The sequence below is a fragment of the Cadophora gregata genome (genome assembly GCF_030347475.1).
Source record: "Cadophora gregata isolate MNR1 chromosome Unknown scaffold_17, whole genome shotgun sequence".
Taxonomy (NCBI): Eukaryota; Fungi; Ascomycota; class Leotiomycetes; order Helotiales; family Ploettnerulaceae; genus Cadophora; species Cadophora gregata.
Window position 1 is genome coordinate 1529316 of NW_026695940.1, and position 13088 is coordinate 1542403.

Consider the following 13088-nt stretch of genomic DNA (forward strand, 5'->3'; position numbering starts at 1 on the left):
TTCATTCGGATACCATTCCGACATATGTATTGGTATTTATATAATCGAGTATCAGTTCATGATGAATCGATACTAATGTGTGACATAAAAGTACAAACTTGCGCATGGTAATGCCGATCTATAGTCAAGTGTTGATGCTGACTTCAGACCGCTGAAGCTAGTCTCGCACGAATCGAGGTTGGGACTGTCGCAAATGAAACGGAAGCATCATTTATCAGCCAAAATCTTGGAAAATTACCTCGCAGTTTAGACGTCCCTGATGTCCTTCACTTGCACGGCCGATTTTGTTGTCGGACCTGGGCTTTAAGCGAAGTCAACAAGGTGGTCCCGAAGCAAATCTTTGGCGAGAATATCTTTATTATGCGAGACTCATTTGTGAGATTGGCACTTCGGCGCATATCATGTGAAGAAAGACCGCTGAAGTGGACCATTCACTGACAGTAGCATCGCACTACCATTGCAGTTAAGATCTCCAAGATGTCAGCTCAGCGCCTGTTCGGCCCCGCTTCCAAGGTAAAACATCTCGATCCCCCAGTTCGAGCCTGAGTTGCATGGCTCGGAATTCTCGCTCGATGCGATCCAGTCACAGCAAAGCATCACTGAAACATAATATCCACCAACTCGCTCTCATCCACAGGCCACTTCTCCCCATACATAACCCCATGCACATATGCTTGTCCTATCAGCCTATATCTCTCGCCCATCCTGCGAGCAATCAAAGGTCTCGAAACACCTGCCACGAGAAGTATTTCATCACCTGCTTTAATTCCTTGCAAACCCTGCCCCATGTAACCCTTTACCGTAGTGGAAAAAGAGGTTTCTTGGGTACACATCATCGCTAAGTCCTGAAAAATGAGTGCATCCTCGTTTCCTTCCAAACTTGTCTGCAAATACCACGTCTCCTCATCCGTTTGGATAGATTCCATAGCCTCTTGCACAATTCGCTTGAAGAGGCTGTCTCGGATCCCTGTGACGAAGAAATTCGCTTCTCCCTCATGATTTCTGGCGTCAGAATGAGGCCACTCCGATAGATAGGAGAGCATCCAGTGGGAGAATCCCTTGCCAACGTCGAATCCTGGATATACATCCTGCCAATACCAGTTCCGACTTTGATCAAAAACCAAGGTGCGACTAAATGCCTGAAGTGCATGCTCTCCCGTTGGATATAACGAGCAGTCGCAGATGGCTGTCATCCAGGCTTCGATCATTTTGTACAATACATCGCGTGTAGAGGGGTGTCTAGATTCATCTGACAGCTTCTCCGAGCTAGAATCTCTCCGAAGGTGTTCGGAGAACATTACGGGAGCACAGGACTCCAGTCTATCAATGCTAACACCTCTGACGGACAAGATATTCTGAGCTCGGCGAATCTTGTCTTTACCGCTGAAAAAATGGAACCAGCCGGCGCTACCGGCACTAGCCTTGAAGATATCAACTTCAGGCTGGTATATCTGGAGCCCATGCTTTCCTTTCGATGACCAATGCGTAACCCAGGATGGAAGCTCGGTCAGCACTGTAGCTTGGGAGCACTGCAGGAGTACATCAAGTGCCTTGTCATATTCTATTGTTGCTTTCGTGGCTTCTGTAAATATAACCTCAACTGTCTTTGTGTAATCTGATGGGGGGATTTTTATTTGAAATCTCTCAAATATTCCATGGAACCCGAACACAGCGTCTTTTGCATGGCTCGCCTCCAGGGCTCACCCTGCGATTAGCAAGTTGGTGAGCCTAATAGATTCCATGCTACCTTCGTGAACTGCGTCCTAAACATCCTGGAAATGCGTTGCAAAGGCTATATATGATGGTAGGCCGGGAGCGTAGTTGGGCTCACCATTACTCGGTCGTATCTTGAGTATTGAAACCCAACCCTCGAAGATATAAGATATAGGCATTTGCTTGGAGCCGCAAATGATTCGTGAGTCTCGACTCAATGTATATTCCTAAACTGTCCAGACGCGGCAAAACCAAGGCTTTCCAATGAGTAAATCAAAAAGGGTGGCGCATTCTACGCCATAGAGTCTCCGTTCCTCTGCTGCATCTGTATTAACTCAAATGTCAAAGTATGATAATGGTATCTCAGCACTGACCTTTCAGTTTCTCTATTTCTAGGAGGAGTAAGTTATCGGTAGACCCGGGAAAATAATCTTTCGTCGCATCCAGTACCTTGTGATAATCACCGAGGAAATCTATCATGAAGTCTGTCTCTGGCGTGCTCTCTCCCAGCCAGATCCAAGTCCTCTCGGCTTTCGAGTACACACCACACATCAAATTCACTTGGTGTCCTCGCTCACTTAATGATGTTTGATCGATACAAATGGCATCGATCCATAGCACCTTCTCCTCAATCGTGTCTCGTAGCCTTCGTAGGGCAGCGACGCAGCTCTCCGAAGCCAGCAATTTCTTTCCATAGCACGAGACCGGCGTCGTGTGGGGAGGAGGACCCCATGCGTAAGATAGCGCGCAGTATGGTGGAAGATCATCGAGACTGAAAACTTTCAGCCGAACATTGATAACATCGTCGAACTGGCCAGGCTGAAGAAAGAGCAGTCTGATTGATCTTACATCTGTGAAAGGTGCATGGTGGTAAAGTTCAGTTGTCGAAGCCATGGTGTTCATTGACAAACAATTATAAAGCCGATTTAAAGAGCGGACTCCTGGGTTTGAAGCGGTGATGACAAGAATAACAGTTTGGAGAGGAGGAAGAGATGTAGGAAACCTCACGACGAGACTCCTGGTGTGGTTGGTGATGATAAGAGGCTGAGTAATCTGCAACCAATACTCGACAATTATTTCGGTGAGGCTGCGATAGGCTGACAGCAGCCTAATTGCCATTGCAGGGAGATTACAGCCAACATTGTTTAGGGGAACCGAATCACGAACTGTTGCGTCAAGACGAAGAAACGTCGGCAAGAAAACGCTTAATGGCATAGAAGCTGGAAATGAGAGGTAAAAAATGCATTTTATTTCATTTTCTCCCAGCCCTGTTCCAAGTCTTAGACGAATTCCCCGATTTAAAAACTCCAAACACCATGCGCTCTTCGCAAAAATCCCAGGGTATCAATATCGACAAATCCGCAAACCCGTATTTAGCTCGGCCGACCCCAATTGAACGCCGTTCCCACTGCCGCTATCGTGAGACATATCAATAGCATTGCAACAACCCACTTCACCATCTCCTCCGTTTGCTCTGCAGGTGTCCCATCCATATCAAATTGCCGCATTATTCTATCCATCTCTTGCTCATTCTGGCGGTATAGCTCATTGTAAGAAGGTGGCGGAGGTTGTGTTGTATCGTTATCACCGATCGCTACGATATACGGCTCATCATGATATTCGTCTTGTGGAATTGACTGGTCTGAGGTATTCGGACATTCGCGGTCTGGGAGAGGTAGTGATATTCGTTGATGTGATCGCAGGTAGTCATACATAGGCTCATATCCCGGTGGCTGGGAGGGCGAATGCTCATCGTGTGCGGGGTCATCGTGGTATGGGATCTGGGTAGAGATAGACAATTGCGGAGGCTGAATGAGATCGTTCATAGGTAGAGATTGTGGGAGAGCAGATAATGTCTGCGAGAGTCGAGCATGAGGTATTGAAGGATCGCAATGATGCCGTTGCGACATAGTCCTTGCCTTCCTTTTCTCTCCTTTTCAGCCTCGCCAGCCTCGCCAATTCGGGTCGCGCTTTCGTTCGGGCTCGGCAAACCTCTCAATCAAAATAAAGGACTTCAATGGCAAGTGCGACAGAAATATATTTTTTGGATGAGGAGGAGACGATGTGCATTTGTTTTTTTTCTGTTCATTAAAGAGAATGGGTGCCAGCAGCCTATTTGTTACACCTGCTGTGCCGTAGAGTCAGTGTTGGTTTCGAGTGGCTCAGGCGAGACGGCTGCCCGCACCGACCAGTAAAGCCCACAGCCCCGTTGTTGCAACAGGGTCTGCAGGGTGCATTTTCCATCCCGTGCGTATCAATCTGATTCTATTCTTGCTTCAGGATGAACGAATGTTGGTTTAGCAGTTCATGAAATGTTATCCGAAAGGAGCCGTTATTAATGCATGAGCTTCCGCTATCCCGACTGATCACATTTAGCGTGGCAAAATCTGGATAGAGATTGATATTGAGTCGTAAAAGCTTCATTTAAGTGCACGAGGTTCGTGAATCTTACTGCGCAGGGTAAGGGAGCTCTGCCTTGGGTCACTGCAGCAGCATTTCTCTAATCAGCGAAACAGGCGGATGAATGTAGAATGAGCTTGCCTCCTGTGTTGGCAAGGTCTTCCTTGGAAGGTCTGGTACATTGGGGTAATCTGTCCAGTGGTCGTCACTTCCAATGCCGAAGTCCAATATCGCACTTCGCTCTATGAGTTTCGCACTGAAACAGTGGGATAACGATATCCCCCACTATTTCTAAACATGTCAGTCCCATACGACCCCGACGCCGCTCACCAGCCCAGGCTCGAAAATGACAACAGGAGTCTATCTTCCAAACAAAATACATAGTCTAGACCTTTTATACTTTTGATGCCACATAAATCAATCTTTTTCTATAGTTTGTGGGTGGATCAAATCAACCCCCTCGCTGACCTCCTTGCTCACTTACTTATCCGAAATTGAATATTTCTCTTCGGATTGTTGACCTGAAAGTGTATTGAATATTGCAGTCATGTTACATCGATAGTAATAACAAATTTTCATGCTATGGAGAGGAATGCAATTTGACGAAGCGTACCAACGCCTGCAGGATTTCAGCGCCAAACGAAAAGATGACAAATCTTTTCTTGTAGCATTCTAGCTGTGACTGCGATCCTGCATAAGAAAACCGACTTGCTTATCTTAGAGTTTAGCTGCTCTTTTGGCTTTCGATTGCCATCAAGACTGAATCATCGGCATGGTTCCTCGAATGTTTACATTTAGGCGAGGCCGACAGACTAGCCCTTTCAATTTGCTACTACTTGCTACCAATCGCATAACACCTCAAATTCCGATTCTTCACTTCATACACGGATGACTGCGAAGCAGTCAGCCCCTCTCTCGAGAATTGCCCCATCGTCAGCTCATACAGTTTACGATTCGTCCTCATACTCGTAGTATCCTGAAACAAGAACGCGCGAGGCAACAAATTCGTCGCTGTCAATAGCTGCGGGGACGTCAGTGCGAGACCCCAATTATCCCTCTTCTTAACAGCCTTACTGAATGTAACATTCTGAACAAAAGAAACACAGTGACGCAGATCCACACTGCCGCCCAACAGTGAGTGAGCGACAGATGGACAACTGTAGACTTCTCATCTGGTATTGTGGCGTGTTCACAGAGCGTAATTTACACTTGAGCTAGCGCAATGTCATGAATACAAGATCATCGAAGACTTGAAAAGTATATCTGATGTTGAAGGAAAGTACCATCACTGTTTTTCATAGAAATGATCATTCAGAAATGGTCTGTTCATGTTTCGCGCCACTTACCCCGCCCCCGTTTTCCTCCGCTTTGCACGTCAACAATGTTTTTCCCAAGCTACAATCGAATGAACCGGACCGCGATGAGATGGCCGAGGAGACTAACTGCAATAATATGAAGGCTCAAAAGACTATTTGATTTATTACCCACTAGTTTGAAGCTCTATCTCTAGCTGTGGCCATGCGGCGGCTCGATGACTATTCATCAAAGGCGCCAGGCACTTCGGCCCTGCCCGCAGCAGCTATCACAACACTTCCTCAACTTCTTCCACGAAATAAACTAAGTCGTAAAAGAAGACATTCGATCCTAATTCCTTAAATCTCTGTGATCTAAAATATTCTCAACTGATGTACATTCTCCCGAGCCTAAGCACCCGGCAGAGCCGGTTGACCAAGCCCAGACGCTATCAACACCCAAGCCCACCATTTGATGTCACCGTATCTATTTATCGGATTCTATCCACAGAAAACCCAAGCCAAGATGGTTACTCCTTAAAAGAAGCGTCATGGAGCGCTCATGCAACAACACTACATTTCCAAGATCAAATACATTCCACTGATTGGTGGCCATCGTAGGGCTGGAAGGTTGGCACTGCATTGCCCCACAACCCAGCCATACAGGAAGCCTCTTGGGCTTGGCTAGAGATTCCGTAACACTGCAGAATAAGATTCGGGGAATAAAAGCCGACTCTATGCCCGCTCGCTGTGGCCTTCATCTCTCCTCGTGATATCAAACACATAAGACGATAATTATCAGCAACTCTATTAGACTGGGATTCTAATGATCGTGAAGAACTAAGAGACTTACGCGATACTCAGGAGGAATTTAATCAGAGCTTCAAGTAAGTGGAGCTCCAACACGATGCCTACCAAAACATTCACAGTTGGCCTGGCCAACAAAAGCCATACCAAAGCCACTATCACACCAACCGGCTCCACAAGTCCATTTTATGAGCTCGACCTCAGCTGGTTCACCAAAGAACTCTTCACCAAGTCTACCAAACAAAGCATCGTGATGCGCTCCGCATCCTCCGCACCAAACTCGTTAGCTACATCCAAATCCGATGCTTCCTCACCCTCCTCAGACGCAAATCCAAACCCAATCCTCGGTACCTGTATCCTCCCCTTCATCTCCCTTTCCAACCCCATCCAAATCTGCTTTGGCGATCCCGACTCCAAATCCTCCACCTGGGAGTCCATATTTTGCCGGCAAACACTCAAATCCAACTGTTTCGAGCTAAGTATCGATCTCGGCGGAAGTCTCGGTGGGAGAACATTCAATTGGAAACGCACGCATGCAATTGAGGGGATGGGAGTGTTGAAAAGAGAGCTGGATTATCTGCATTTGAAGATGACAGAAAGAGAGACGGGGAGGGTGCTGGCGAGGTTTAGACATCATTGCTGGTATGGGGGGAAGAGGGGGGAGTTGGAGATCGAGGATTATGAGGGCGGTGGAGATGGGTGGGAGGTTATGGTTGTTTTGAGTGGGATGGCGGTGCTCGAGTATTTGAGGAAGTTAAGTGGATATTCATTTTGATGTGAGAGAGAGTGGTGTGATTGTGTGTCTCTTTTGGCGTTTATCCCTCCCCTTGATACGGCCGCGTTATGATCGTATAGTCGTGCCTTGATTTCATAGAATATGACGGTTGTAAGAGCAAGTTCTGGGATAACACGTATGATCTGGATGGATCCTGAATTAATCATTACCAATACTTCAACCTCACTTTTTTCTCTCCCTCCCCTCCTTTCTCCTCTCCCCTCAAGCATCATTTACCCCAGTAACAACTCCACAATACCCATTACCCACCGTATATCCCTCACCAGGTTTGTATCCGCCACCGGTGTTAACACCCAATCCATAACTTCCCGGCGCTTTACATGTTCCTGGATTTAATAGCACAATCAAGCATTGCTGGCCCTTCGGCGCAATCTCCTGATACACATAACTCGCGCAGTCTGCATTTTCGAAACAAGATGTGCAGCACTCGATGGCGGTGCCGGCGTTGGTGTACGGGACATTGGCGGGATCGGCACTGCCGCTGCTGATGTGTACTTCCCAGATTCCTTCATTGTTTACCCCGCCGGCGATGTTGTCTGCTCGACAGGCAGCGTATGATGTGGAGAGTGCCCGGGTTTCGGTTGCCGTTACCTGGCGGAGTTAGTTTTGAGGCAAGGATAAGAACGAACATTACTTACGGTCGTTGTGGTAGTTGTGGAAGCAGTATAGTATGTAGTCGTCGTACCATCTGAGCTGATATAGACAGTAGTAGTCGTCGAGGCTGATGAAAATTAGCGAAATGTCCAAAACAGCTAGCCATTGTGGAAAGCAAAATACCATTTGGAACAGTAGTAGTGATAGTCTCATAAGACGTAACACCGCTAGTCACGACTCCCGGTGGAAGAGTAACAGTTGCCGGTATCCTCGCCGTTCTAGTCACGTATCTGACAGTATACACCGTCACTACTTTGTAGCATGTGACGGAGATTGGATGTAAGAATGTCAACTTTGCTGGAGTTTTAAGATTCTTCTTTGGCAGCGCAGGACAAATGGAGAAAGTCCGCTTCTCAAGTGGCGAGGACATGGTTCGCCTGATTCGGGAAATTGGTGCGGTGTCTCGCTTCTTTTGAGCTGATCCGGGGAGAGTGGATTGCACGGGCTTGAACCCATCGGCTGTGGGAATCTCGGTTACAGAGACACTAGTTGTCGAGGTTGTGATAGATGTGTCCACCTGAGTACTTGTTGCTATTGCTGAGGAGATTGTGACGATTGTTCCTGTGTATTCAGTTGCTGTGTAGGTGTTCTAACACTTGTCAGTAAAACTCTCACGTGGCGATTATGTTGTGCACATACTGTGATTTGAGAGAGTGTATAGGTTGATGGCTCTGTTACTGTCGTTGTGACGGTCACTGGTGGAGCTTGAACTGTCACGGAAGGAGTGTATGTCTTTGAGCGAAGTCAGCGAGTGTGGAATCCCAGAAGAGTGATTGTGGTCTGCTTACAGTGGTTTCAATTAATTGCACATTGTTGGTTGCAACCCTGTTGATCGTCTTCACAGTCTTAGGAGGAAAGAATCCTCTTTGTGTGTAGCAAACACCTTTAGTACTTGGAGGTGGAGCTTGAGCAGAAGCAACATCCCAGAGGCAAGCGAGCGAAGATAAAATCAAGATTGAGGACTTCATCTTTGTAATTATGAACCCAGTAGAATTTAGTGAACGAGTGAAAGAGGGATGAAGAGGAGAAAATAGAAGGGAGGTCACTGGAGGTCTTTAAGAACCATCCCCATCCTGCGCTCCAACCTTTTTGACCCCGCTGTTGACCTTGGCATCTGAAAGACATCTCCTTGAGAACAGCGCCAAAAATACGCCCCTGCAGTCAATACCACCTCTCTTCGGATCTCGGTTCAGTAGTTTGCTCATAGCTGAGGCTCTGACCCTGTCAAAGCCAAGAAGCTTAAACATTCGCGCTGCCATCCCGTCTTCTAGCTCAGGTACAAGACGCCATTTAGCGGGGACCCTGTGCACAACACCGATGATGATTTGATGTGCTCGAGCTTTTGAACCTTGGATTTGCCTGATTAAGCTACTTCCCGCATCGATAGTCAGCTGGGGAAAATTCCGCAATGCTCGAAGATCTCCCGCAGAGCATGGTGAAGTCCCCACATTCTTGAGGATCATGACCTGATCAATAGTCAGGGTGTATAACTTGAGACTGGTCTCGTACGGGGCTTTGCTTTATACAGTAGTATTCTGGTAAGTAATACTCATGGTTATCTTCGCTGGTGTTGTGTCCTTTCGAAGTTCAGTCCATGAAGAGCCAACAGAACGCAAGTCTGGCGTTTTCGCTCTGCGCACAGCAAAAACAACATCTGAGCACCACAGGGACCTCTAACCTACTGGCATCTTCGCAGCTCCGAGAGCTCGTATTCTCTCTAGCTTGCGATTAGTTTGTGGCTTTTCGTCTGTTGCATAAGCCGCCGTCAGACTTGGCAGGAGGTCTGACCTGCATTAGCGAGAACAACAAAAAGTCTTGCGCTGCACGGTGGAAATCAACGCCTTTGATAGGTTGGAGTGATGCATACTCTGAGAGTAGAATTTGCGTTATAGTTGTACTAATTGGTTTTCTGCGGCGAGAAATCGAAGCCATTTTTAGCTGGCCAGGAGCTCAAAATGCAATCCATCATCGACTGAAACTCGTCTAGGAAAGCTGGAGTTGAGAATAAGCAAGAGTCTGGTACCTAGTGGGCGGTGAGAACAGACTTATTCCTTTTGTCTTGTATCATATTTTTCTTTTGTCATCTTAAAACTTGCTTCTTAATATGACCAAAGTAAACGACTAAGGTGCGTGATCCATAGATACGTTTTGATATTTCAGTCATATTACGGTAGACGCCAGATATTTTATGTTATCGATCCCAAAATGATATCCGGTAGAATAAATCAAAAGATGGCATCCTCCGCGCCCGGCATTCAGTACACGATACACAGAACGCTCTATTTCATAGTAGGGGTTGTGGTAGACGTATTCATATCAGCGACCTGGCAAGAACAGCCAGTCAACTGCTCACCCAGCTGACGGCAATGGCAGGAAATCTGGATTTCTGTAACCTTCCCGGTACTCATATTCTTGAAAAGTTTGCGTTTCTATTTATCTACACCTCTTTGTAATTCCCCTCGATTGCCATTCTCAAATTGAACTGCTATCCCCCCCTCAAAAGTCAATAAGTACAGCAGTGTTCCGCTCCCATACGCTCAATACGGTCTACTCTACCGCTCACCTTCCTCTCAGAAGCCATGCAGTCAGCCAGCCGGTAGGAATAGTATGCAGTACCTTGGCCGTTACCAATATCGACGACCTCTTCGTCCTCGGAACTGTCTTCGCTGAAGCGACCACCAACGCAACACTCATCCCTCTCAAGAGCACCATCGGCAGACATCTCAGCTTCACAAAAGTCCTTACCATCAGTATGTTGAGGTCATTAACATCTCACAACATGACTTTGTGATTGTTGAGGAGATCATTTCCCAGCCACTTTGAATTCAATACAATACCCTTGTTCCCCTTCCACCCAAATTGGTCGAAGATATGCTCTAAGTACTATTTTCTCACTCTCACAGTTAAGAAATGTTTCTCTAGAACGATTCCTCCAGGTTGGCTGCCGAAAATAGTCATCGAAAATGGCCCAATTCCGTCCAGTTTTCCCAGGTAGAGTCTTTTGACGATCGACGAATGGCCCTAAAAGTCTGATTGAAATCTGAAAATCCACGACATTGAAGACGAGGAAAATGCATTGGCTATCCTTGTTGCTGAACATAACTGCGGCTGTCAGACCACTCATGAGAAGTGATACAATATCGAATCGTATTGCACCTTCGAGTTGTGTCAGCTTGTAGCGATCCTGCATGAAGAGGCTTTCGTCAATCGAATAATCACTGTACTCATAGCCTTGAAGATTGAGTTCGCCGATGAATAGCATGATTTTGAATGGTCCTTGGAATGGTGATTCGTATCGTCCAAGTTGGCGTATGTAGAAGCTTTCCCAATCATGAAGGTGTCCGCCCAGAAGGTCTTCTTGCTCACTTTAGCTCAACGAAAGCAGACTGTCTGAATTTGTCCTTACCCACTGTTTTCTTGCGGCATTAACCCTTTCAAGGCGTAGACACAGCAGTCTACCATGTCCCAGCGAAGTGTCTGTGCAGTGAATAGGGACTGTTGCAGAAGAAAAGTCCTCGGATTCAGAATGTGTCTTGTCGCTCCGATCAAAAATTTTCAACGCACGACCTGGAAAGTGAATTCCCTTGTTGGTCATACTGTAAGGTGGTCGCTCATAGGACTGCGAGTTCTTTCCTCCACCCCGAACAAGTGGATGCTCCATTCTTTCAACTCCGCCAGAGCATTGGAATGCAGTTACAGAAGGTGCTAAAAGACTCCCGCTAAGATCCTGAGGATCTGCCCATGCAAAAATCGATTCATCGTCTGTTTCGCGGAGGATCTCCAGTTGCAATCTGTGAAATGCCCTAGGTCCTTCGCCATAAAGAGGAGGCATATTGACCCCAAAAAGTCCCATCAAGGCACGATCCTCCTCTCTCGTAGTGGATCGACCTGCTGCCCAAGACATCTTGCATGCCACGGATGCGTTGTTGTAGCCAGCCAAGTTCTTGATCCCAGTTGCCTGCTCTATGAGCTTTTCGAGCTTGATGGTTGGGTCCTTTGCTTGCCAGTCATTCCGTGCGCCGATGCAATTCCATTCAGAGTCAAAGAACATCAAGTACTTCGGTGCAAGGAGCTCTTGTAGTGTCCAGCCTCTGGTAAACCACTGCGAAGCCAAAAATTGGTGTCCACCCGCTCGTATATCAGACACCCCATCAGACACGTCTGCAAGATAGGTATAGCAAATCCTCGAGCTCTTGTACCATTGGAACATAGAGTTGATCGCTTCGGACAACTCGGCGCTGCTCGTTTTGTCGATACAGCACGAATCAATCCACGCCCATTCCAACCCTTCGTGCTGAGCTTGATTACAACAACCTCGTATCTTGGAAAATCCAGGCAACTGATCGCGGTCTTCTCGGTTCAGATCTTGCAAACTAAGCTCCGTTTCATCCCATCGGTGGGACAGTATAGCATATGGCGGGATGCTTTTAGGTGCAAATTCGAATATGTCCAGAGATGAAGTGTTGATGAGGCGCATGTTGAATCTTTGCCGCTTGTCTCTCATTAAACTAATGAAACGGCGATCGTGGAAAGGCGGGCTGTCATCACGACTATTATGAATCAGGTGGTTGATTAAGTGATTAATGATTCTGTCAACTCGAGGACGGCTCCAGCACCCTCAAGGTCGTACATTTGGATCGTCCCAAACTTTCCAAACACACATAACCGGCGGTGCGGATCTACGTACCGTAAAGTGCGTCACTTATCGCCTTGTCCAACACAATTACCAGGGTGGGACAACCAACACAATCACGATGGTAGGACAACATGAACAAAGCCAGTAAGAGATTGGGCGCAAGGCATATTTTGTCCATCGCACCACCTTATCTCCAATGCCGTGTTACTTGTGGTTAAAGAATGAAAGGAAAATTGAAATTCATGTAGTACGTGGAGGAAGATGTCCATGGCATTGCAGAAGGATGTTTCTTGTGAGCCCAGAGGGCGGCGATGATGTGAATGTTCCTTTCGGAGTTGACATGTTGGAGTATTCGGAGGAAGTTTATGATACATTGAAATGAGAATGACTTGATTTCTATGAAGAGTTGGACGATTTGAAGTTGCTTGAACTCGTGCTACTTACGATCAATCTCGCTACGAGATGCGTCTCTGGATGTAGGGATATATATTAGGTACTGACAGGGGGTAAAAGACTGACTGAGAGAAGGGTAGGTTTGCTACTGTAGGACTAGCTCCGTACTCCGTGCTACTCGAGGATGGGCTCTGCTTGATAACCAAAGTGATTTTTGCGCTGTATTCCGTTTAGTATTCTCCCATTAATCACTGTGTATTTCGAGTCTCATATGCAAGTTTAAAGTGTTTCTAGTCCCAAAAGGGGGGCATTTAATTTTCCGTCTATTTCTATGAACTCTGAAGTCCTGTTCCCAAAAGCCCCGTATCAACAAAATTATTTAGGAAAGATTCTTTGT

At 46.7% G+C, this 13088-nt stretch overlaps 6 protein-coding genes across 6 annotated transcripts; 1 reads left to right on the forward strand and 5 right to left on the reverse strand.

Moving 5' to 3' along the window:
- Positions 1-596: 596 nt before the first annotated feature.
- Positions 597-1208, reverse strand: ONS95_006318 (uncharacterized protein; the record flags this gene model as incomplete). Its single annotated transcript, XM_058499773.1, has 1 exon — positions 597-1208. One exon carries the CDS (start codon positions 1206-1208, stop codon positions 597-599), a length of 612 nt encoding a protein of 203 aa, XP_058350817.1.
- Positions 1209-1940: 732 nt separating this feature from the next.
- ONS95_006319 (uncharacterized protein) lies at positions 1941-2928 on the reverse strand (the record flags this gene model as incomplete). The annotated part of the gene is made up of 2 exons (XM_058499774.1): positions 1941-2032; positions 2088-2928. The coding sequence occupies 2 exons, from the start codon at positions 2926-2928 to the stop codon at positions 1941-1943; spliced, it is 933 nt and encodes a 310-aa protein (XP_058350818.1).
- A 158-nt stretch (positions 2929-3086) lies between these two features.
- ONS95_006320 (uncharacterized protein) lies at positions 3087-3623 on the reverse strand (the record flags this gene model as incomplete). The annotated part of the gene is made up of 1 exon (XM_058499775.1): positions 3087-3623. One exon carries the CDS (start codon positions 3621-3623, stop codon positions 3087-3089), a length of 537 nt encoding a protein of 178 aa, XP_058350819.1.
- Positions 3624-6159: 2536 nt separating this feature from the next.
- Positions 6160-7139, forward strand: ONS95_006321 (uncharacterized protein). The gene has a single exon (XM_058499776.1). The coding sequence runs from the start codon at positions 6313-6315 to the stop codon at positions 6985-6987; it is 675 nt and encodes a 224-aa protein (XP_058350820.1). The 5' UTR covers positions 6160-6312; the 3' UTR covers positions 6988-7139.
- Positions 7137-8668, reverse strand: ONS95_006322 (uncharacterized protein). The gene is made up of 5 exons (XM_058499777.1): positions 8451-8668; positions 8302-8394; positions 7786-8251; positions 7647-7729; positions 7137-7599 (listed from the first exon to the last, which is right to left on the reverse strand). Exons 1-5 carry the CDS (start codon positions 8628-8630, stop codon positions 7210-7212), a joined length of 1212 nt encoding a protein of 403 aa, XP_058350821.1. The 5' UTR covers positions 8631-8668; the 3' UTR covers positions 7137-7209.
- Positions 8669-10165: 1497 nt separating this feature from the next.
- ONS95_006323 (uncharacterized protein) lies at positions 10166-12139 on the reverse strand (the record flags this gene model as incomplete). Its single annotated transcript, XM_058499778.1, has 3 exons — positions 10166-10389; positions 10558-11019; positions 11122-12139. 3 exons carry the CDS (start codon positions 12137-12139, stop codon positions 10166-10168), a joined length of 1704 nt encoding a protein of 567 aa, XP_058350822.1.
- Positions 12140-13088: the final 949 nt, after the last annotated feature.